The sequence below is a fragment of the Polypterus senegalus genome, chromosome 12 (genome assembly GCF_016835505.1).
Source record: "Polypterus senegalus isolate Bchr_013 chromosome 12, ASM1683550v1, whole genome shotgun sequence".
In the NCBI taxonomy this organism is placed as follows: Eukaryota; Metazoa; Chordata; class Cladistia; order Polypteriformes; family Polypteridae; genus Polypterus; species Polypterus senegalus.
Genome location: NC_053165.1, coordinates 31121138 through 31147414, shown reverse-complemented (window position 1 = coordinate 31147414; position 26277 = coordinate 31121138). Strand labels below are relative to the sequence as shown.

The window sequence follows — 26277 nt, the reverse complement described above, 5'->3', positions numbered from 1 at the left end:
CTAGGGCATAAAATAACCTAGCCCCGGCAATGACAACAGTTTTCCAACATAACTTGTCCCGCGCACAGGGCTGTCTTAACAGCATCATAGGCCCATCAGGAAAGCAGTGTGTTGGGACCCCGGTTTTGATAGCAAAACAGAAACATTTGGGCCCCTATGCTCCTGAAGCCCCCAGCCTGTGCCATACTTTAAGACGGCCCTGAGTGCACTGCTGTCACTCGGTGCTCCATCCAAGTCCTTTCAGCTTGATATCAGCATCAGACTCCCTTCTCAAAGTATTTCTTTGTCTGCCTCGTTCCCTGTTTTCCTGAAGTATGACATTTGAAGCTGGTTTGCACAAGGTGGGGCAGAATCATTCCCATGTTCTTCTCAGAATTTCCTTGCCCGTGGGATGCTGCTGTGTTCTTTGCCACAGGTCAGTGTTGCCGATGGTCTTTGACCAATGAACGTAAAGAATCCTTCACATGGACTGGTTCACAAACATCTGGATTTTTCTCATGGTTTGGTCTTGGTGGTTCTCCACGTTTCCACCTCACAGAGAAGTACTGATTTAACATTTGCACAAGAAACTTATCTTTGTAGAGCTGCTGATGTCTTTGCAGCTGCTTGTGTGTATGTATGTGTGTGTGTGTAGCCTATGTTTTTATTAAAGTATATCATCTTTCCTACAATGGCTTCAAAGCTTATATACTTGAATACAAACAATGTCATTTTGCCTCTTCTGTCATTTATTCAACAGAAATATCAATAAATATAATAGTCTATTGGGGAAAAAGCAAGTTCACTCTTGGCCTCAAAAGCTGACATTGTCCCCTTTTTTCAGAAATGGTGTCTTATAGGTATTTGCATAACTGCCCACAAGTCTCTAACATCGACCCAGTGAAAGTTTTGAAGACTACTCCTTGCAAAATTGCTTCTATTTGCAAGATGTTTGTGGGTTTCCATGCATGTGCTGTACTTACCTTTCTGCGTGCCTGCGAAATAAAATATCGCAATAAGATTACACGACGATCATTTTTTTTTTTTTTTTTCCTAGAGTCGAAAGAATGAGCCATCATTGCCGGCACTCCCACGAAAGGGCCAAACGCAGAAACGCCCGTTCGTCTTGAAAGAAAGCAACTGTCTCTCATTTTCAGTGTGGAGTTGGATGCAACGTCACGTATAATTAACTTAATATAGTGCACGCACTGAGGCGGTGACGAGAAGGGATAGATTACAGGCTAGCGGACCTTGTGTAATCACAGAAACAGTATAATGAGCGGCTTTCCGCGAATTTACCCCTACATTGAATGACAGTTACGTTCCTGGGTGTTAATATGTATGTAGACTCGGTGCCTTTGTGTCAATGAAATGTTCTTATTATTATAATAGTAGCCTATTTTATCATATACATATGCATGTTTTATTAATAAAATACATCAGAGCTACCAGCAATGTTACTGATGTTAATAAAGCTTTCTTGATTTGAATGAACATTGGGCTTCTCACATGAGCGCATGTGCATAATTCGGGGGCGGGCATGTGGGATGGGGCGGGTCCTGTCTGTCACTTATCGGCGGGCAAGGAACTGCAAATTAAGGGGCGCGTCAAAGAAAGTCGGATCAGTTGTTCCGGGTGGGATACATAAACTCTGTGGGAGGACAGAAAAAAAGCCAAATTGCCATGCAGCCTCCCAACAGGAACAACGACTTCCTCTTCGTGGACCCCACTTTCCCGCGTGAGGGTGTGTTGTGCGGAGCAGAGTGGAAACGGCCGCAGGTACGAAAGTTGCAAGGCGCTGTATTTGAGGAGAAGTAGTGTATTTAGCACGTAAACAGCGGAGACACGGAAAGACATATGCAGTGAGGGAGTGGCCCAGTACATTATTATTAAGAAATGTGATCTGATCCCACACACATACCAGCTGTTCTTTATTTTATCCACCGCCTTTCATTGTATTCACGAATAACTTAAGAAAGTACACATCAGGAATATTATTGACAAAGACTAGAAACCTGCATCTTTGACATAAGCATTATTTACATATACAAAATAAACAGGAGGATGTAAAAGTAATTATTATAAAGAAAAATACTATATGCAAACGCTTGTTTTAAAACACTTAATTTTGCACATGGGCATTGCCGCGTTCAAGAACTTAATTTGCGTTAAAAAAAACATTACAATACACTGCTATGCATTACTATAATAACATTGCTGATGCATCCCAAAAAAGTTAATATTCAACAAAAATGAATACGATTTGTTTGAGGTCAATTCAGTTTATATTTTTATAGCGCTCATCAATGATTGCAAGTTGTCAGGTGAAAGGCAAGCTCAAGTTTTACAATTAATTACAAATGTTTAATCAAATCATTAATACATTTAAATGTTCTAACTCTTTGCGCAAAAAAGTCACAGTAAGTCAACAAGATGAACAGTTTACTGACATTTGTATTTATTTGATTAGCAGATGCTTTTATCCAAAGTGACTTTCAAAAGAAGTCGGTATAATCAAGTAAAAATTTGTCTGGGTGACTGTTTGGGAACAAGTGTTACAGGACACAGGTACAAGATTGATCACTGCAATTGAAGAGCTCAGAGCAAAATACAAGCGAGTTACAATTCCTTGGTTACAAAAACTTAACCGGTAATATCAGACATAAATTCACGAAACAAAAGACTCTTCGAATGCTTTTTGAACACATCAAACTAGTCAGAATTTTGAATGGAGTTGGGCATCTCGTTCCACAGGCTAGGAGCTATACATGAGAAGAGTCTGGTTTGAGATTAAATGGATAGAACTTTATTTATCCCCAGTAGGGAAATTTGGCTTTTTAGAGAAGCTCATTATTATATTATGACAAACAACAAAATTCCCTCAGACATAAACCAGAATGACTAAAAAAAATGAAAACTCATAACTTCACAGTCAAAGTTGCAGTGAGACATTACACAGGTATATTGCCATTGGTGTAAAGGAGTCCCAGTATTGTTTCTTGACACACTTCTGTTGAATAATTCAATGGCTGAAAGTCCTCGGTGTTAATGTGCCAGAGAGAGGATGTGCAGCATTGTTCATAATGGCACCTAGTTTTGTTTTCATTCTTTCCTTTGCTACAACCTCCAGGGGGTTGAAGGTGTGTCCCAATGCTGAGCCTACCTTTTTAATAAGCTGGTTGATTCAGTGGCCTACTCTTGAAATTATATTATTGGCCTAGCATGCTACAGTATTAAAATTGAACTGACCATTACAGTTATAGAACGTGTAAAGAATGCCATTACCCACATTAAAGGAGTCAGAAGAAGAAAGAGCCATCACTAGTTGCCATTTATCAGCAGACCTGAGTGGTCAAGGAGGAGGATAGGACCTCAGAAGTTACTCCATGTACATATAGAAGCTGACCTGTTGACAACTGTGCAGGCAAGCATCAAGGACTTAAACATAATACATGTTGCTACACGGAACCAATGTAGTGATCTGAAAAGAGAAGTGACAGTTGTTCGCCTCGGCTGGTGGAACACCAGAAGTGCTGCTTCGTTTTGAATAATCTGCAATGGCTTGGTCACACATGCTGGTACCTCTGCCAGCAGAGTGTTGCATTTGTCTAGCCATAATAAGACCAAAGCCTGTACCAGGAATTGTGCTACATACTCTGTCAGATATGGTCTGATTTTGTGGCTGCTGTACAGACTGATTCTGCAAGACCAAGAGACAATTGCAACATGGTTAATAAAGGACAGCTGGTCATCAGTCCTCATCCCACACTTGTGTACAGGCTTAGCTAACCGAACAGAGGTGGGGTGCTGAATAGACAGACAAAGAAAATTCATCATTTGCTAAGCTGATGGTGTTTCTTCTTCCAGATTGCAATACCAGAGAAACATGCAGAGATTCTAGCTGACACCGTTTGATCCTCTAGAGGGAATGACATTTACTGCTACCTATCATTAGCATAGAAAACCATGGGACAGAATGATAGGGCCCAGTGAGGAAGTGTTTGTATAAAGGGAAGATGAAAGGGCTGATTCTTGGGGCATGATTTCCTGGTGCACTCTTGACACCCATGCCAGAAAACATGGTAGGATGTGCCTAAGAGGTGGGACTAACATCATTCAGTACTTTTTAAAGTTTAAACTATGTAAACCCATTGTGGTTTATTACTCAAACCACTCAGGTCATAGGATTTTACCTTCTGTTCAGATTTTAATTGAGTTGTTCTTTCCAATCTGTTGCAGACTCTGAAGGGAGCATGAAATATTTATTGCCTTTTCTTATCCAAGGCATACATTTGTTGGATTTTTAAGAAGCTCCTGTCATAGTATCAAGGTTTAGACACATTTGGATAAGACATGGTGTAACCCACAAGTGGTTATGAATATGGCCACACAACTTGAGCATGGAGATCTTCCAAGTTAAATAATTACAAAGTATGTCAATTAAAATCATTACAGATTCTTGCAGGGACAATAGCCCTGCGTCTTTTTATATTCTATATATATAAAATATCCAGTCATTGATTATGCAAGCATTTATTCAACTACCTCATAGGACAAGTACAATTTCCCAAAGTGAAAGCTAATATAATGTTGTGATTTTTATATACATAGAACACAGCCATTTTTTTCTCAGATTATTTTGGGATAGACTTTAAGTAAAACCTCTGTTAAAGTTTCATTAGCATTCTACAGCCATCATTTCTTTCACCCAGTTGATCTAGTACCTTTATGGGTCGTTACAGTGGAAGTATGAGCATAATTATATACATACTTCTGTAGCTCATTCATGATCCTCTATTTCTTGGTTGTTCTGTCTGCTTTTTAGCTACAGTACTGTGGCTCCACCTGCCTCACTTTCTTTCATATCCAATGGCAGCTAGCATAATAGCATAGAAATTTCGTCTCCTTTAGTTTCCGAAATGGCCAGCAAGTGTTTGAAATTAACACACCCACTCTGGTTCAGTAGGCAGTGTAGTTACAAACTGCTTACTGTGAAACTACATGTAGCCTCCAGTCAGAAATAAAAGAACAGCAGTGTAAGATACTGAAATGTTACAAAGAGAACTCTTTGGTATCCATACTTTATGGATCCTAGGCCAAGCGCAGGTACCAAATGATGTTTCTTTATGCTGTTTGTTGAAACAGGGAGAGGTTTTCTTCCCCACTTCAACTGAGTACTTTACAGAGGTCTGTTTTTTCTATCCAATTGAATTTTATCATTTTCTGTGTTCCAGATTGTTTGGACATACTGTGTGTTGTCCAACTAAATGTTTTAGAGGTTTGGGTAGCAGCTGAGAGTGATTCCTGTTCTAGACACATATGTTGAAGCTATAATTCATGACAATAAACATTAACGTCTGTGTATAATGTACTTTTCCAGGAGATCTGTGACCGTCCCCAATTTATAATTGATGGCACTTCTCGGATGGATGTGTGCCAAGGCAAGATCGGTGAGGTTTTTGACTTTCACCAAGTAGCTTATCCTGAAGACCTGCCAGTTATATGCGTAAGAGATAATAAAAGCTGCTCTACATTCTTCTTCTTCTTCAGCAAATTGTTGGTTCCTGTCAGCAGTCACATCACTGACATTGCACAAACATCTGATGGATAAGGTGGTACCACCGGAGCAGGGCTTTGATGCTGGTTACAATGGAAAATTTACCTTCAGGGTAGGCTTTTCTGCCTTTTTTATCAAGATAAATATGTGTAAGTGATTAATAGTCCTGTCATTCTCTTGATAGGTGCTTGGTTCTACTGATGTCCTATCTTTTCGCTCATGTTGTTTACTTGCCCATTACATTTCAACAGTTCTGGCAGTATGGTGACTGGCAAGAAGTGGAAGTTGATGACTTGCTGCCTACAGTGGATGGCAAACTGCTGTATCTTCACTCTGGCGAGCGGAACGAGTTCTGGAGTGCTCTTCTGGAGAAAGCCTATGCTAAGTGCGTAGCCGGCTATCTGACTGCTGTTTCAAATATGATCCTATTCTACAAAAATTTCTAGTACCTCCAAAGAACGAATCAAACTAATGTTTAGTGAAACTGACCAGGGAATGCCCATGAGCACAGCAGTCTTTTTATTGGTTTTTATTTACAGGATTATTCAGACTCCAAAAGAAAAGTGCGCCATCTCAAAGATTGGACAGTTAATGAAGAGGACAACAGTAGATAATGTTGATCTTTCTGAGCGTTAGTGCTGCAGAAGAAGAGGGAATGGCATCGACTGGCCAAAAGTACATGGCCCTGAGTTGTGTTTAATTTTCTTGTTTTGTGTAGGCTCAAAGGTGGATATCATAATTTGCATGTTGGCTATCCACATGAGGCCATGACGGACATGACAGGAGGAGTGACAGAGATATTCCACCAAGAGAATATTCCAGCAGACTTTGTCCGTTTTTTGCGACAGCAACTTGACAGGGGATCCCTAGTGAACTGTGCAAGTTCCCAAGTGTGTCTAAAAGTATTTTGTGTGCCATCATTAGTCTTACATTTTTTCTATTCATTTAAGAGTTACAAATCATTTTTTTTTTTCTTCAGGGTGGGTTTGAACAACTGAGTAGGAGTGGCATCTTGTTCCAGCATGCCTATGCAGTTACAGGGATGGAGCAGGTGAGAGCGGGCCCTGCAACTCCACCCATTTGTGTCAATTACTGCTTGTGAGCACAGGAGATAAGCATGTTAGTACTAAAAACAACCCCACCCATTTGACCCACACGCCCTTCTGCTCTGTCTTCAGGTTCAAACACCAGAAGGCAAAGTTGACTTGGTGCGAGTTCGGAATCCATGGGGAAACACAGAATGGAATGGTGCATGGAGTGATGAGCATGGGTAGACTTTTTTCTCTTTTTTTGTCAGTAAGCTCATCTCATACTTGCCTTTCTGCAATCAGTACCTAACACTGATTTTTTTTATTCTGTTTTTTTTTTTTTTACACTGTGTCCTGACAGAGAGTGGGATAGGATTAGCCCAGCAGAACAAAATCGGTTGCAGAGGGTCAAACTAGAGGATGGCGAATTCTGGTGAATGCACAAGTAGATAGGGCGGTTGGGCCGTGAGTCCAGAACATATTTGCAAATATGTCAGTTTCTTTGCAGGATGTCCGTACAGGATTTCCAGAAGATTTTCAATGAGCTGGAGGTGTGCCACCTGGCCAGTAGCAGCCTATCAGATGCTGGATCTAATGTGAGGCCTTGGACATGTACAATGCACAATGGCCGCTGGGTGAAAGGAATCTCTTCTGGAGGACCTCCTCAGGCCTGGGGTATGGCATCCACACACACAGAAATTCACACCTTACATGTAAATCTACTCCCTAACGTTTGTTCTGTTTAATTACATGCACAGGGAACTTCCCAGGTTACTCCCAGTCTCCTGTATGTAGATCTTATTGGCTGAATCCACAGTTCCGACTGAGACTTCTTGAGGAAGACGATGACCCTAATGACACAGAGAAGGCATGCAGCTTCCTGCTCTCTTTGATGCAGAAACATGGACGGCGTTTGGGTGCTCCACTTAGTATTGGAATTCATATCTACCAGGTAGCCCATCATTAGGCACCATGACCCAGCCTTATTTTAAATATTACCAGCCTTAATGAAAACCATTTTCACACACATTATAGTGACAATACAATTTTAAAAGAGATGAAGAGTGATTTTAACTGGGGATGTAATATTTCATATTCTCTGCCTTATCTGCCTAATGATTCTTATTACTGTATATAGCCAATATTGCAGCATTTAAAACAGTGAAATGGTAGTGGTAATACCTGCACCACAATAACCAGTGCTAGGTGTATCTTGATTAGAAATACTTGAGAAGAGTATTCCTGGAGCAGAATGTAAGTACTAAGTACACCTAGACCAGTAACATCGCCCAGGGCAGCAGTGCATCAGTGCACCAATCTTGAACACCAGTGGTATGTGGTATGTGCCTGTTGACCAGGGAAACATCAATATTTGTTCCTTAACTGAAGTTCCTTTACTTTGGTAGTTCAACCATGATTTCAACCTAGGTCCTAACTAGAAGTTTTACTTCACCCTACATCACATGGAAGGTGGACGAGACATTTTACTAACATGATCAGTGTACCAAGTGTGTCTGTAGACTCAAAATGTTGCATAAGCTAAAGAAATGAGTGCAGAACACATTCCATTAATAAACATAAATAAATATTTCCTATAAGCACACTTTGTTTGGTTTAATTAATTTTTATTTTAGCAATTGTGCTATTAACTAGAAATAGAACAATGCTTTTAACTTTAAATTAGTTGGTCCTCAGCTTGGGTCTTGATCAAATAAAATAAGGTCTTCAAGTGACCCAACACCTTTAATTGTGCACAAAATCACTGCATGGCAACCAATAAGAGCTTTTGTGAATATTAATGCACCTTGGGTATTTCTGAACAAGTAAAGCAGTGTTAGACAGACCTTGAGCTAACCATTACTAGTCCTACCAGAAGTATAACCCAAAGATTGCTGAAGACAATGGTTAGACCTGAGTTCCACTAAGCCGGTAACGGGATGACATTATATTATGTTGCTATATAGGTCAGCCCTCAACAGGCATACCTGTCACCAGCTGATCTGACTTCATCACGCCCTATCCTGATGGTGCCCAGTTACTGTGACAGACAGGAAGTTGTGCTTCGTGGCCGACTTGCACCTGGAGAATATATCATCATTCCATCTACTGCTCTTCCTGATCAGGAAAGAGAATTTCTCTTGCGTGTTTTCACAGAGAAAGGCAACTGGGTAAAGTAAGTATTGGGAAAAACATGTATGGAGGTTGTGAGTACTTGTGATATGCATTGGTAGAAGTGGTTATGTCTTTTTAAGTTGCAGTATTCAGTTTGGGTATCTTTTATTAGTAGTCACAGCTATCTAAAGGCAAGGTTTCTTTCTGCAGCACTGCTGACAAAGCTTCATCAGAGAAAAGTGTCCAGGTATGTGTGATCGTTTTGGGTTCCTTCTCTTGTCATTTAGATGACTTCTAAATAACTGTTTATTCATTTTTGATTTAGACTGTAGTTCCATTGCTGTCAAAGGCTTTACCTACTGTAGATGCTGCTAATGAACTCTTCACAAAATTTGCCTCTGCTGTAAGTCTGTCCTGTATGTCAGGAAAGTTTTATCAACTCGGATATCTTTTTTGCTCACTGACCTGTTGACTGCTTCTTTTTGTCTCATCAGGAAGGACGTTGTGGTGCTGTGCAACTCCAGGCTTTGCTGCGAGAAGCTGTCCAGGGAGGAGGTGCGAAGCACTGCCACTGCTCTGTTTGCTATGTAGTAATGCTCTGTTGCAAGAGAAGGCATCTAGAAGTATGCTCCAAATGTCCTTTTCTTATAAAAATATACTTTGTCTTTACTAGTTCTCTCAGGCACTGCAGAGCTATTCAGTGTGGAGCGCTGCAAAACTTTAGTCTCACAAGTGGATGTATCCTTCAACAGAGCAGGTTGGTGAGATCTGCCAATTGATTAGTAAAGACTTAGTGTGGCCCTAACAGTAATTTCGGGAAGCAAGGATTGGTGAGGGACTTGAAATCTAATATCTGACTTGAGTAACCTGATACTGGGAGGAAGCTTGAATTTGATAACAAGGAATGAATTCTGGAATTAGTGTACAAAATAGACAACGTTAAAAAAAGGCAACCACAGAGTGAAAGGCATCTTTTTCCTTTTTTTTTAAATTTTATCTGAAATATAGTTTGCTATCACCATCATTACTAGGACTTTTGCCAATGTACCATATAAAAAAATTGTTTCTTTAGAGCAATAATTATTGTCATTTAAACCTCAGACCATTTAAACTTGGAAAGTTGTAAAAGTATATTAATTTTTTTTATGATCACTTTAGGATCTGTAAAAAAAAAAAGTCCATCCATCAAGTTGAGAGTTAGAGGTTTATCAATTTTTTTGTTGACCATTTATTAAAAGACTAGCAAAATACCCGTGCTTCGCAGCGGAGAAGTCGTGTGTTAAATAAGTTATGAAAAAGAAAAGGAAACATTTTAAAAATAACGTAACATGATTGTCAATGTAATTGTTTTGTGACTGTTATGAGTGTTGCTGTCATCAAGGATTTGATTATCATTATTTCTTTCAGTCAGGTTTGTATTTGGAGAACATATTGTGTTCAAGTTACATTCCGTGTTTTGTCAACCGTTGTAAAGATAACAGGTTTCATTCATCGAATCGCTACTCGTGAATCTAAGATGTTTAACAGGCATTCCCGGTATTAAGTTGTGGACTTGCCTGCGTGTATTTAGCAACAGCGTCTCTATGAACTTGTGGATTTGCAAGCATACAACCGCCTTCATCGATAACTTTGCATCGTAATAAACGAACAGTAAAACAGCGGAGAAGCCGTGAATTAAATAAAAAGGCTGTAGTTATCAGCAGGGAGACGTGAATACAGTGGCGAAGCAAAGAAGGGAATGAAGAGACCGGAGCGATGGACGGCCTTATATGGGCAGGCAGTCAATTACGTGGGAGGCATGGGGATGGGGGATGTAATATAGGCAGGTTGCCAACTACGTGGGAGGCGTGGTGATGGGGGACGCAACGCTGCCTTACACGGCGACTGAGCTGCAGGCTATGGACGTATACATGTACATAAGTAGGATTCAATTATGACCGTTACACATAGAATTTCGAAATGAAACCTGCTTAACTTTTGTAAGTAACCTGTAAGGAATGAGCTTGCCAAATTTAAGCCTTCTACCTACACGGGAAGTTGGAGAATTATTGATGAGTCAGTCAGTCAGTGCTTTGCCTATTATTAGTATAGATAGCAAATTTAACCAGATGTAAAAATGAAATTTTGAAAACAATTTGCTTTGTATTTAGTCATCCATAAAGGCATCTTTATATATAATACGCTACTGTGGTTGGTTGTTTGTCTGTCCAGGATTTTCAATCACCTGTTAGCTCGCAAACCATTTCACCTATTGACCTGAAATTTGGTACATATATACTACGTGACGTCTACTGTCCGCTTTCGGGGTGATGATTGACCTTCAAGGTTATTCCTCTTTTTAGTTTATTTTTTTGTAGAATCAACTCTCGGCAGCGGGCAGCCGTGTCGCGCATGTGTACGGGCGCTGTTCTCAACTCTAACACCTTTGTCACTTCCCCTACCTCTTCATATCTAAAATCATTCTTGAGGCAGATTGATGACTTAAGTGCCAGCTTAAGTAAGAAATTAAAGAAAACGTATTAAGTAATTGCAACACAAACACTGACCTAATTTTAACGCAAAATGATGCAGACAAAAGAAGAGAAGAACTGGGCCGCTAGGGTGGAGAAAAGAAGAGCTACTCAGGAAGCAACAAGCGCATCTTCCTCTGAGCAAACGAATGCTCAGAGAAAGAGTAGGAAATCTATGAATGCTCAAGTCAAGTGTATTCACTGAATGTTATCATGCAGTGTGCCATTACTGGTACTGTATATAATAGATGTGGACAACAGAACAACATTACAGATTTAAGCTATTCAGTTACCTATAGTCTTCTTCTTCACAAATAATTACAAATGAACAGATTTCCATATAAAGTAATACAGTATTCACCTTATAAAGGAGTTCTTTCAGAAATAATTTAGGAGCAAGTGCTTGGAATGCAGTGATTACCACACAAAATGCAATTCCACATCTGACAGTCCTTTGTTGGGTTGGCGTTATTTAATGAAAGCAGCCCCAGTGTGATGACATGAAGATTAACAAGAACATAAAAACTGGTATATGCCCATTAAGCAATGTGGCAACAGTTGTTATTCATGATTTTGCTAAACTCATATTTAATTTAACTTTTAAAAAAATTCAAACAATTCTTTTGCTTACTACAGTACCCTTCCAGTTCTTCTTCACCTACAGATAGCTAATACAAGTGTACAACTGAAGGTTTGTTAACAATGTAAACAGGAGCTTCTGGATCTTATGAACAGGTATTTTGTATCATTTTATATGTTATTAGCCTTGACAAAATGATTCAGAAACATGGATTCGGACAATTGGACACGGAAGATTTTAAGGCCCTGTGGGAGAAATTAAGAAGATGGACGGTAAGAAAGGGGCAGTGCTTTGATGTTATCCACATTGACGTTATTAGGAATAATATTTCAAGTCTATGGATAGGTTACCCTGACAAATGTCCATAGTAAATACAACAAATCCAGTCTCATTTTGATTGCAGTGCATCCAGAAATTATTCACAGCACATCACTTTTTCCACATTTTGTTATGTTGCAGCCTTGTTCCGAAATGGATTAAATTTATTTTTTTCCTCAGAATTCTACCCACAACACCCCATGATGACAACGTGAAAAAGGTTTACATGAGATTTTTGAAAATTTATTAAAAATAAAAAAATTGAGAAAGCACAAGTACATAAGTATTCACAGCCTTTGCCGTGAAGCTCGAAATTGAGCTCACGTGCATCCTGTTTCCCCTGATCATCCTTGAGATGTTTCTGCAGCTTAATTGGAGTCCACCTGTGGTAAATTCAGTTCATTGGCCATGATTTGGAAAGACACACACCTGTCTATATAAAGTCCCACAGTTGATAGTTCATATCAGAGCACAAACCAAGCATGAAGTCAAAGGAATTGTCTGTAGACCTCTGACACAGGATGGTCTCGAGGCACAAATCTGGAGAAGGTTACAGAAAAATTTCTGCTGCTTTGAAGGTCCCAATGAGCACAGTGGCCTCCATCATCCGTAAGTGGAAGAAGTTCGAAACCTCCAGGACTCTTCCTAGAGCTGGCCGGCCATCTAAACTGAATGATCGGGGGAGAAGGGCCTTAGTCAGGGAGGTGACCAAGAACCCGATGGTCACTGTGTCAGAGCTCCAGAGGTCCTCTGTGGAGAGAGGAGAACCTTGAAGGACAACCATCTCTGCAGCAATCCACCAAACAGGCCTGTATAGTAGAGTGGCCAGACAGAAGCCACTCCTTAGTAAAAGGCACATGGCAGCCCGCCTGGAGTTTGCCAAAAGGCACCTGAAGGACTCTCAGACCATGAGAAACAAAATTCTCTGGTCTGATGAGACAAAGATTGAACTGTTTGGTGTGAATGCCAGGCGTCACGTTTGGAGGAAACCAGGCGCCGCTCATCACCAGGCCAATACCATCCCTACAGTGAAGCATGGTGGTGGCAGCATCATGCTGTGGGGATGTTTTTCAGCGGCAGGAACTGGGAGACTAGTCAGGATAAAGGGAAAGATGACTGCAGCAATGTACAGAGACATCCTGGATGGAAACCTGCTCCAGAGCGCTCTTGACCTCAGACTGGGGCGATGGTTCATCTTTCAGCAGGACAATGACCCTAAGCACACAGCCAAGATATCAAAGGAGTGGCTTCAGGACAACTCTGTGAATGTCCTTGAGTGACCTAGTCAGAGCCCAGACTTGAATCCGATTGAACATTTCTGAAAAGATCTTAAAATGGTTGTGCACCGACACTTCCCATCCAACCTGATGGAGCTTGAGAGGTGCTGCAAAGAGGAATGGGCGAAACTGGCCAAGGATAGGTGTGCCAAGCTTGTGGCATCATATTTAAAAAGACTAGAGGCTGTAATTGCTGCCAAAGGTGCATCGACAAAGTATTGAGCAAAGGCTGTGAATACTTATGTACATGTGCTTTCTCAGTTTTTTTATTTTTAATACATTTGCAAAAATCTCAAGTAAACTTTTTTCACGTTGTCATTATGGGATGTTGTGTGTAGAATTCTGAGGAAAAAAATTGAATTTAATCCATTTTGGAATAAGGCTGTAACATAACAAAATGTGGAAAAAGTGATGCACTGTGAATACTTTCCAGATGCACTGTATCTTGTGGTAAAATGCAAATGGCTGATTTATATTGTTTCAGCAATATGACAGTATGGATTAAGAAATTATATTAAAAAAAAAAAAACAATACATCACATAATGCAGGATTCCCTAGTCACACTCTTGCATGCCAGCAGTGGGTTAAAATTCCATTGATTTATCAATTAAATGTAAGTTTAAAATTAATTTAATAAAAATTAATTTGATACTTCAGCATGTTCTGTTTTCTCACTTTGCTGTGTTAGAAGTCTACAGCTGTGTAGATATTTGGGAATTTTAACAAATTCTAACAAAAGGGACACACATGATCTTAACTAGCAAGAAAGTGAATCAAAATGAAACAAAAATGTCTATGGCCTGAATTGACTCATTTCAGTACAAAAGCCATTGTTCTGAATTTTTTGGAGAAATAAAATACATTGTTAGTAATTTCTGAAATAGCAAACAGAACTTAGCTACAGATTAAGTGGCTTGTTCTACTTACTGTGCAGTAATATATGGCTAGTACTGACTAGGACCCTTAGCTATATTTTTTAACAATTAGAATCATTACTAACCAATCTGAAAACTGGTTCTCATAATGAGTACAGATTTTAACAACACGCAATCTGAAAACAAACACCAAAAAATGACTTTTTGTAAAAAATCTCATTTATTTGTGGGAAACGTTTCAGTGCCACTACAGTTAACCTAAACTCTGTAACTGTTGTAGCAAGAGTATGTATGCAGTGTTTTAGGTGTCATTTATTTCTCTTGGATTAAAAAGTTTGCCTTTAGCTGAAGAGCAGTGCACAGTAACTTGATGAAATATATTGAAAGCAGACTTGGTTTCTTGACTAAAAGTAGAACTAATGGAATTAGAACCATGTGATCACATGTAGCTTTCTTAACTTGTGTATATTTAATATATTCAATTATTTTAAAAAATGCAATGTATTATACAGGTACACCAATTTGCCATGCTGTGCGCCATTATATGTGCAGTAAAAATCAATATTATACACTAGCTGGTTCATTTATTCATTGAGTCACTAAATCTGTTTTAATTTCAGTACAGGATCATTGAAGACTACAGACTTACAATGCAAAATCGGGTACAAGTCAGGTATATACCTTGGATGGGGTTTCGGTCCATCTCAAGACACATTTACTCACACACAGACTCTCACAAATACACCCAGCTGTGCATAGTCAATTTAAAATTGTCAATGAAGAATCTTTGGGATGCTGGACAAAATCCATTCATACATCTGGAGAGAATGTACAAATAGGCATTGTTTGGGTTGAGATTAGATATCCCACCACTTACTTAGATCAGTTAACATCATTTTCCTCATGTATAGAGCTCTTTTTTCAGTGACAGCTTGAATAGATAAAAATACAAAGTAACATTCAGTAAATATAAAAACATCCTGCAATGTGGTCATAGAAAAAAAATAATCTGCTGACATGTTTTATTAACAAGGTCCCTACTGCTACTAAAAGTTATAATGTAGGTTTGTGGTGATGCGTGTTAAACTAGGCAGAGAGAAAAACAGTATTTCAGTAAACATGGATCCTGCAAAAAATATTACAGATTCTTCAAGGTTTGTTTCTTTTTAATTTATCATTCATCTGATTATCTTGTATTGTTATGGTGTTAGTTAAATTGTACGCCTTTTTTTAAAACGTGCTTTATGATATTGTGGTCTTAGAAAGAACCATTATAACATAGTTTGATTGAGTTGTGATGTTGATTGAAGTCAACGTCTGTCTGTCCTAGAGCAACTAGCCATCTAGCCACTCCCCCTGTATTTTAACATTATGCAGGCAACTGTCCATTATCGTGATGACATTTTATGAAGATCTGACACATTGTACCTGTAGCTGGTGGCGATTCTAATATCTTTTTATTGCTGTAATGTCCATTTAAAAGTGTAGGAGGCATAATTTCCTCGTATGATCACATTTTATGTCAAGGTGAGGCTGGAGCGAACTCCAGAAGCACTGAGCACAAAGCAAAAAGCAGACATAAACAGGTAATGATTGCATCGAAAGGTTGACTCATACACCACACAAGGCCAGTTTTCTAAGCACCAACCTAAAGTGCTCATCTTTGGGGATATCTGAGGAAAATCCATGCAGATTCAAGTGGAATGTGAAAGCTCCACACTAACAACAACTAGGCAAGGAATTCACATCTAGAAATTTTATTGTGTGAGGCAGCAGCACTAGCAATGGTGGTGACCTTTTAATGTAACAGTTTAATTATAATTTGACAATTATAATTGGCTTTTCAGTACACAATTGCTAGCAACTAGTTTGATGCATTTTATTTCTCATTTCAAATCATTAAAAAGTAATTATTGTCAAAAGAACAAAAATACCTACTGTACATATCTAGAGACTGCTCTTACTCCACTGGTTTGAATATACTGTACTTATTAAGCTATAAAAGCGAACTTATGTTAATTCTTGCAAAGGGTACTGATTTAGTTTATGTGACACCAGCTTTAACAATAACAGTATGGTATATTTTGTACAAACCAGTCTGCTAAACCATTGATTATTTTTACATTGCACTATGTTCATGTTGAGTAACCCATTAAATGTTATAGAATACACCTTAATATTCATTCTGAAATGTTTTGTTAATTAAACTTTAGGAATCTTTTAGCTAGTGCAGCATAAACTAAAATTTTTATGTCTGCATTTCAGATAAATTTATATTGTATAGACTAGGATTGAAACCAAATCTTGAAATAATGTGGAAAACTATAACACTACCAGTTTTAGTTTATATAGTGCCATGCTACCATTTATTAACATTGCCAGGACTAATGTCTTGCAGGATATATTTGTCACTTTTGATAAGAACCAGTCTCGTTCTCTTGACTACCCAGAGATCATCGTGGCACTACAAGCAGCAGGTACATTTGTCTGGCTTCTAAGATAGTGTGTGTGTGTGTGTGAGAGAGAGAGAGGGGATGTTTTTGTATCATTTGGCAGCCTGTGTGTTTTTATGTGCATTCAGCAAATGTACAAAAGTTTGATTTCCAAGTTTTACTCGTCTTTTTCTTAGGTCTACAGGTGGACGACTTTGTGCTCCAACTTATTGGCGTGCGCTACACTGAGCCAGACCTGACGGTCAGCTACCCAGCCTTCCTGTGCTTCATGCTTAAGCTTGACACCATGATTCGTGAGTTTCCTTAAGATTTGTAGGAATTCCGGAGGGAAGAAGGATTAAGTTTACTGAAGCACACTTCTGACCATTCTGTTTGTGCATCAAGAATTGCACTCAGTTCTGATTTCCACCTACTTATTGTGTGTCAAATGTACCTGTGATGTATAAACTACCTTGGCTGTCTATAATGTTGTAATTTATTTTATATTCAGGAAAGTTCCAGTCATTGGACCAGCTTGGAACAGGAATTGTGAGCCTTAACTACCGGCAGGTATGTGTCTTGTATCTCCATTGAAAAGACTGACAGATTTTTGATATAAGCCGCATATAACAAACAAATACAGTACACGCAATGTTGGCTTTTTCGTAACTATGTTTTTAAAAACAATATTGTAGAAATTGTCCCAAAAAGCACGCACATCTATTCATTTCCAAAACAAGCTTTGGTCAAGGTCATGGGAAGGGGAGTCAGAGTATAACCCAGGCATTCTGAAAGCAAGATATACATCTTACTGTACTATTCCACACAAATACCAGTGAAAACATTTGTCATTTGATGTCGCTGCATGTTGTTGGTAGGAAGAGTAAAGCCCTATGGGGAAAGTATACAGAACCTATAAAGAAAGCAGCCCCGTGTTAAACAGTGACTTCTTGTGCTGTAATGTGGCAGCCATACTTTGATCAGTGGAATGTCAAATGTTATTTAAATCTGCTGCTAAAGGCCACTGAGAACCTTAAACAAATCTTTAAAACATATTAATACAGAAGGTTTATGTGTGTTATCTGTATATTCTGTGGGATTTATGTTTAACTCTCATTTCATTAGTAATCTGTGAGATCTTTTTCACTCTGCACAGAGCTCAGTAAAATGTTGTTCAATTAAATGGGTGCTATATAAGAACAAATTCAAATTGAATCATAATATGTTTTAGTAGAATTCTCATTTCTGTTAGCACCAAAAATGTGTACTGCCAAAGCAGATTTGAAAGTGAGAAAAGAGTATAATTTTTCATTTAATACTACTGAACATGATTAAAACTAAAAATAAGCATGATCTGTATTAGTATTTACAAGGACTTTTGATATAGTCCATTTCACAGTTTTCCCAAGAAAAAGCTGCTATCAGAGCATACAAGATTACAAATAGTATAACACAGCTGACTAAAGTAAAGATGATTTCAATACAGTAAAAATGAAAGATAAAGTAGAAACTTAAAAATGATTTTGAGAGAAGAAATAAATTGATCATTATTGTGGTTCAACTGACAGGATGCACAATAAAAGGTAATACTGTAGTGTTTTTTTTTAAAATAAATTTATATTTAAGAGAAATTCACACCTACAGTAACACACAATTTATTTCATGATACACTCATGTAAACAATATAGTGGAACAATCATTGTGTTTAAATGCATTAAACTAAAAAGAAAACATGCATCCTCCTTTCCCTATCTACATTAGAGAGCTATTTGAGAAAACATAAGACCCAGTGGGATTCCTTACATATACTAAAGGGGAGCAAAAGTCAGGCAAAGACCCAGTAAGCTATTTTCAAAACAATTTAATATAGGATATCACAACAGATTTTGCCTTTGATAATGTTACTATATCTGGTGTTTCCCCATATATTGCTATTAAGGGGTGAAAATTATTTTAGATCCATAGCAATCTGAAAAGAATATGCAAAAAAACTGAGTGTGAGTGTAGAGAACTCCTAAAACATTTGACCTAGTGAGACAGGCTCCTATTGACATCATTTACAGTTCATGTCTTGTCCTGCATGCATTTTATTAAATATATGTGTAGTTCATGTACAATTTTTAGTTAACTTATGATAGGCTTTGCACAAAATCAGTTCCTTATCTGAAATTTTATTATAAGTGTCTTGTCCCATCATCCCATGGTGTCTGGGGGTGAATTTCTAAGAATGTGTTGATAAAAGCTAGAAACAAAGCAGTTTTTTTCAACAAAAATGACCAGTATTGCTTCAGGAAAACAAACTGATGAAGGGAGAGGGGAAATTAGATGTATTATTTTTCACAACATTTCTAACATTTACATAAAAAAAAAAAAAAATCTGTTGCTGGTATATTTATAAGCTAGACGTTCAAATTACATTATCTACAGTATATAAAGAGTATTCACTGAATATGTTGGAGTATAATATTATTAGATAAGGATGCAGCTGGTAAAAGTGACCCTGCCTTAAAATATGTTCTACAGTGATATATCTTAAATGACTGGTGGACCAAGAGATTGCTGGTAGGTTGATGGTAACTATAATTGCCTCGAGCATATAGCAAGGCTTGCAGAGAGGAATTTGGGCCCAGTTTCATTTTTCTTGGCTAGCTAAGCAGGCGTGGTTTCACTGATTTCTGCCTGTTCCAAAGTCTCATTCTGCATATGTTTGCAGTCCAGTGACAGAAAACAAAAGTTATGGTAGGTTAGGACATACCACCTTCTTCTTTAGGTCTCTGCAGATTGTGTCCACATGTGTCATTAATATTTTATCAAAGAGCATTAATTTGGACTTTACTTTATTTGCACTCCAATATATGCTGTATAAAAGCTTACACTATTCCTGAAACATATCAGTTATTCCTTTAGTTTAGTTCTTTTTTCCCCCAGCATTTCAACAGGCTACTTATACAGTATGTATGGTGCTCATCTGATCTTCTAGTTCACCATTAGGGAAATAATATAGATAGACACTTGCAAAAAAATACGCTTACACACAGAATATTTTTGCATGTCCTGTAACCTTATCAGTGTGAGCATGGGAAAACAAGTTGAGCAATAATAAACAAATATACTAACTTTTAATCTGTCTAATCACAGTGTGCCTAAAGTAAAATGCTTGCACTATACAGTCAGACCTTTTGAATGGTCACTTGCCTTTCAGGTCAGATGTTTTGAACTTTGGCAGTTTTCACTCCTAACAGTTGCCTTTGTGATTGCTATGTTCACATTCAGAGCTGAATGTACTGACAAATCAAAACACCTCTCACATTCAGTTCTAGACACCTGCCCTGCCCCTTTGTTTGTTTCCAAACACACTTCAGGCATAATAGTTGGGTATTTTATTTCATGTTATTAACAGGATGATTTCATACAAGCATCTGACATGAATGCCTAGCATGGTATACATTTTGCCATATCTTGTTTTGAAGTCTTGTAGTACAACTGAATTATTGCAGTATATTTTAACCTGTCTCACTTTTTTCTGCTTTTAAAATCCTTGTCTGAATGATCAGGGTCTTCTGTGTTAATAGACTCTGAGCAGAAACAAGCTAACTTCTTAAACAATGAGTTTCATTAATGGCAGCAACCTGACTCTGTAGAATTCAGTTAAAATTAAAATCAGAAAACTGTCTCACTTTATATTTTTGTTTCTTTTAACAGTGGCTGCATTTGACCATGTACAGTTGAATGAACATAGCTTCCATAAGCACCCCCATGGAAACAACTGTAATGAAGTTTGTGGAGAAATGATTACAAAAATGCTGTAATTGTTCTGGAAATTATTAAAATGAGTATATGTATCAAAGTAGGAAATCTGCTTGTTATCCTGCAGAGGGATGGAGGGGAGGGGATCACTTCATGTTAAAGTAATCCTCAAGCTGCCTCCGACTATACTTTCTCTGGACCTTGGCACTTGCAAGACTTAGGTTTCTGATGCCCAAGTATAATACTGCCTCTGCAAAAATATCATAGACCTGTCACTTCAAAGATGGTGCAATAGCTTCTCTTACAGAAATATACTCTCACTTGATTCTGTCTGCCAGGGTATGTTAGTGTGTTAAATGTGTGACTGTGAGGTTGCAAACTTACTTTTGTGGTCAGCATTGTGTCTAAGTGCACGTGTTCATGAGCACAATAATGTGTGTTATTGTCTGCACTTACAGGGCTCCAAAACAGACAGTTGTTAGGCCAGGACAAAACAGGTGGTTTGTTCGAATGAACCTGAAACTTGCCAGGCTCACTCAGCCAACTTAGACCTGTATTCTAAGTCTTGTGAGAGGTGCTGCATCAGCTGCAAAGACATGCTGACCACTTAATTTGCAGGCAAGAAGAAAACTGGATTAGTTCCTCTTGTTTTCAGATACTTCCCACAGATGTTTATCTTTGCTTCCCTTTTTTAACCATACACATAAATTCACACCATATTAACCCCAAATAGTCTTCTACTCTCAATTTTACAAAATGCCACTATTGCAAAGAAGAACTAAAGCACCAAGACATCAGTTAGCCGTTATGGGGAAAGTATATCTCTTTACTGCTGGGAAATAAACAGATTTCCTGCAGACTGCACCTCAAAAACTCTTAACTTCCTTACTTGAAATAAAAAAAATAGAAAACTAAGATTTTCAAGGTTTTGTTACTATCAATGGTAGGATATTCCCTTCCCAAAAATCTTGACTAGTGAACCTTGTTGGAAAAAGAACACATTTATCCATTGCAGTACTAGTCAATCCTCTCCATCAGCCTGAGATAACTTGACCAGTTAATCAACTTTTTAAATACCGTGATAAAAACCAGATAGATGGACCATGTAAAATGCTGCACACGAAACTGATCAATGAATGGCATTTTTCTTAGTCCTGTGAGAAATTTATTAGCTGAATGATGCCTGGAATCCTATGACAAACTGACCAGCTCCAAGCCATCTCCTCAGCCTCAATGAAAGCAGGAGTGCACAGCCGAAGAGAAACTGAACAATCATTGCAGCACTTTTTTCACCACCCTGAGGAAAACTGACTAGATAATGGATGTCTGTCATCTACAGAGTAAGTAGCCATTTTTCAGCCCCCTCATTTATCCTGAAAGAAACAGATTAGGCTAGTGGTGTTCATTGACCTGAGAACCAAGTTACTTTGCCCTTCACTCTAATAAAAGTTGACTGTAACTTTAAGGTAGATCAATATGTTTTGGAGTGATCATGACACAGAGGAACTGACCACTTTTAAGTCAACTAAAAGTGATTTTAATAGGACCAAAAAAGAAAGCAACAGAACAGGAAATACTATTGCTGCAGACAAAGTTGGGATGAAATTGCTTCAGAATCTGGTGTTACCAGATGTCATAACACACAGTGCAATTGCATATAATACCGTTTTATTTCCTCTTCACCCTGGGCTGTTAATCTTGGGTAGTTGTCCCTAACCTGAGAGAGTGTGTGTGGACATGGTGGATGTTTGCCGACTGGCCAACCAACCATAAGCATTACGTGGTACTTGACCACCCAAATAATCAGATTGCGATTCAGACCTAAGAATGTAATACTCCGATCTTCACCCTGTGAAATAAGTGACCCAGCCGCCATGGCACAATGTTAGAGGCTTCGCCTCAGGCGCTAACATCTGAGGTGCAATCCACATAAGGGGATGGAAAAGTGCATACACCTGACAAGCCCCAATAAGGACAAAACACGTGTCACATACTCTTTGTAGTTTTTGGCAGATACTGTATCACATATCTATGATCTGCTTCTTGCAACTGAGAGGACATGGCGGATGTTTGCCGACTAGCCAACCAACCACAAGTGTTACCTTGTAGTTAACCATCCAGATAATCACATTGCAATTCAGACCTAGGAAATATATATACAGTATATATATATATATATATATATATGTATATGTGTGTGTGTGTATAGCAGTTATGTCTTTGACTAACAAATATTTGGCCTCTTTGGCATTATTCTTGGTGCAGCAAGCTGCTACAAGGACAGGCCCCCCTGTTACACACCCTACAATTAGTCATTCTCCTGATGGGTGTTCTTTGAATGCTGGAAAGTGTGGTTTGTCGATAGTTTTCCAAGCTTTGTGCCTGACATGAAGCGATGGTGATGACTAGATTACATTTCTGCCAGCAGCCTCAGTAATGACAGAGTATTTTGCTAAACTGGAAAGGCCGACTTTTCCATACAAATCTATTCGTTTTAAACAGACCTCCTTATTAATCAATTTCCCATCCCCCCTGTGTAATACCCTAAATCACATGGCACTAAGGAGCCACCCTGACATGTGAGAGGAGTATGTGACATAAAACTGCAGGTCAGCAGTAACCTGGGCCCCGGTTGATTAGCAGAATATTCAGAAGTAAAAGCTGCCACCTTTTTAGTAAATTAAAACTTCCAGTGCAATTTCAAGTTGTGAAGCTGAAGCAGCAGGTTAGTGATCACTTGCACTGGATGACTTTTCTGAGAGTGTTTAAACATTTGTATAAGTCGCTTTGTATTAGGTTCTGGGAAAATAACTATGAACTGGATTAGATTTGCAAAAAAAAATGAAACTGTGCTGTAATAAAATCCTATGGAAATACCATAATACCTCACCTCCTGGACAGACCACACCTACTAGTGCTGACTGGCCCTCTGTGAGGAATGAATCAATACAGTAGGCCCAACTACACTGAAGTGAAGTCACTTTGTCATTACCACTGCTTCCCTGTGTCTGATAGCAGTGGACTTTTTCAAATTGGGCCAGAATACATTGGGCATGTTGAGTACCACATAAGGAACATATTTTAGTATGTGGATATAACTGACTCATTCACCCTAGTCTCACTGAGCCAGACATGTAATACATACCTTTGGAGACAAAAAGGAGTGAACTTTACTTAAAACTGGGTTTGGACATTTAGGAAACTCATTCAGTGTCAATTTTTCTAAACCAATCCAACGCCTCATGTGGGCAGCGCTTAAAGAAGAAACAGTGATTTGGAGCCATGAAGAGCAGCGATGCTGTTGTTAACCTGATCCAACAGAAAGCAAGCTTCTGATTATGAAGTATATGTCCACAGTCGAAAATGTTTCTTAAAATACCCGTATTCTACATATACAGTAAGTGTGTCACGTGTGCAGAGAGTAAATTGCATGTGTTAAGGATAAATATAACCTGTTGCAAGGGAGAAACCTTGCTAGAACATCAGACATTGGCATTTTAACACATGAGTTGACAAGTGGTAAATGTGAATAATATATTGCGTTGTTGCAAGTATCTGCTTTCTGTTTTTCAGTTATGACAATAGTGTTGGAGTTAATGTAAGGTTGAAAGAATTGACAGCTTATGTTTGTGAAAATATATATTGCAAGGTACTGTATGCATTTAAAGTAAATGATGTGTCGATGTGTCACACTCCATGAAGAGTAGGTGAAAAGAACTTTCATTAAGAGAGTTGATAACGGAAGAGCCATTAGTGATGCAAATCTCAGTCCACAAAACGCCCGAATAAACAAATTTGCCTAACGACACCAGTAGAACAATGGATAAGGCTCTGCAGCATCCATCTTTTGACTGCATGTCTAAACGAATGACTAACCAACTAAATGGAAATGCAAATGTGTCATGCCAGAATATAGCCACAGAATATGTTAACACATCATATATCCATAGCCCACAATGCTTATCTAAACTCCATTTACTGTTGTTATGCCATATAGCAGGGGTCTCCAACATGTCGCTCGCAAGCTACCCGTAGCTTGCAACCCCTTTCCAAGTAGCTTGCCAAAGGGTTAACGAATCCTAGATAAATTTGAAAACTTGATTATTCAAATTAGGGGTGGGCGATCTTTCCAAAACCTCATGTCATGATCCTTTTAACACAAAATCACGATCCACAATCTGAATTTCAATCTATCTTTTCTATTTGGCATACACTTAAGAAAATATCCAGACTCAAACTCATCAAATCCTAAATTGAATTCAATTGTTCTCTCGTTCGCTAGCTAAGCGGAGTTAAGGAACATGCTGTGAAGCTGGAAAGTGGGGAAGGAAGGCCCCTCCCCCCAACCCGTTGCGTGTCTCTTGGATTCCTGCAGATAAATCAGTACTGCAAGCGAACTGTGATACACAGCAAAATGAGAGAAGTGTCAAAATCAACTGGAATATTCAAGCAAATTATAGAGAAAAACCTGATCTAAATCTGTTAAGTAGTTCTCTTGTGAAAAGCAGACATACATACAGAAGGACAGACATTGAATTTTATGTATTATACACTGCATTGGTAAAGTATTCACAGTGCATCACTTTTTCCGCATTTTGTTATGTTACAGCCTTATTCCAAAATGGATTAAATTCATTTTTTTCCTCAGAATTCTACACACAACACCCCATAATGACAACGTGAAAAAGTTTACTTGAGGTTTTGCAAATTTATTAAAAATAAAAAAACTGAGAAATCACATGTACATAAGTATTCACAGCCTTTGCTCAGTACTTTGTCGATGCGCCTTTGGCAGCAGTTACAGCCTCAAGTCTTTTTGAATATGATGCCACAAGCTTGGCACTCCTATCCTTGGCCAGTTTTCGCCCATTCCTCTTTGCAGCACCTCTCAAGCGCCATCAAGTTGGATGGGAAGTGTCGGTGCACAGCCATTTTACAATCTCTCCAGAGATGTTCAATCGGATTTAAGTCTGGGCCACTCAAGGACATTCACAGAGTTGTGCTGAAGCCACTCCTTTGATATCTTGGCTGTGTGCTTAGGGTTGTTGTCCTGCTGAAAGATGAACCGTCGCCCCAGTCTGAGGTCCAGAGCGCTCTGGAGCAGGTTTTCATCCAGGATGTCTCTGTACATTGCTGCAGTCATCTTTCCCTTATCCTGACTAGTCTCCCAGTTCCTGCCACTGAAAAATATCCCCACAGCATGATGCTGCCACCACCATGCTTCACTGTAGGGATGGCATTGGCCTGGTGATGAGCAGTGCCTGATTTCCTCCAAACGTGACGCCTGGCATTCACACCAAAGAGTTCAATCTTTGTCTCATCAGACGAGAGAATTTTGTTTCTCATGGTCTGAGAGTCCTTCAGGTGCCTTTTGGCAAACTCCAGGCAGGCTGCCATGTGCCTTTTACTAAGGAGTGGCTTCCGTCTGGCCACTCTACCATACAGGCCTGATTGGTGGATTGCGGCAGAGATGGTCGTCCTTCTGGAAGGTTCTCCTCTCTCCACAGAGGACCACTGGAGCTCCGACAGAGTGACCATCAGGTTCTTGGTCACCTCCCTGATTAAGGCCTTTCTCCTCCGATCGCTCAGTTTAGATGGCCGGCCAGCTCTAGGAAGAGTCCTGGTGGTTTCGAACTTCTTCCACTTATGGATGATGGAGGCCACTGTGCTCATTGGGACCTTCAAAGCAGCAGAAATTTTTCTGTAACCTTCCACAGATTTGTGCCTCGAGACAATCCTGTCTCAGAGGTCTACAGACAATTCCTTTGACTTCATGCTTGGTTTGTGCTCTGACATGAACTGTCAACTGTGGGACCTTATATAGACAGGTGTGTGCCTTTCCAAATCATGTCCAATCAACT

At 38.9% G+C, this 26277-nt stretch overlaps 1 protein-coding gene across 1 annotated transcript; it reads left to right on the top strand.

The window, feature by feature from the left end:
- The first annotated feature begins 1557 nt into the window (after window positions 1-1557).
- Window positions 1558-20748, top strand: zgc:85932 (uncharacterized protein LOC405875 homolog). Its single transcript, XM_039770943.1, has 20 exons — window positions 1558-1758; window positions 5360-5429; window positions 5530-5648; window positions 5788-5921; window positions 6255-6426; window positions 6516-6587; window positions 6715-6806; window positions 6926-6997; window positions 7073-7239; window positions 7323-7516; window positions 8529-8737; window positions 8887-8923; window positions 9002-9079; window positions 9171-9231; window positions 9350-9414; window positions 11970-12038; window positions 16636-16714; window positions 16867-16983; window positions 17181-17239; window positions 20372-20748. Exons 1-20 carry the CDS (start codon window positions 1663-1665, stop codon window positions 20396-20398), a joined length of 1989 nt encoding a protein of 662 aa, XP_039626877.1. The 5' UTR covers window positions 1558-1662; the 3' UTR covers window positions 20399-20748.
- Window positions 20749-26277: the final 5529 nt, after the last annotated feature.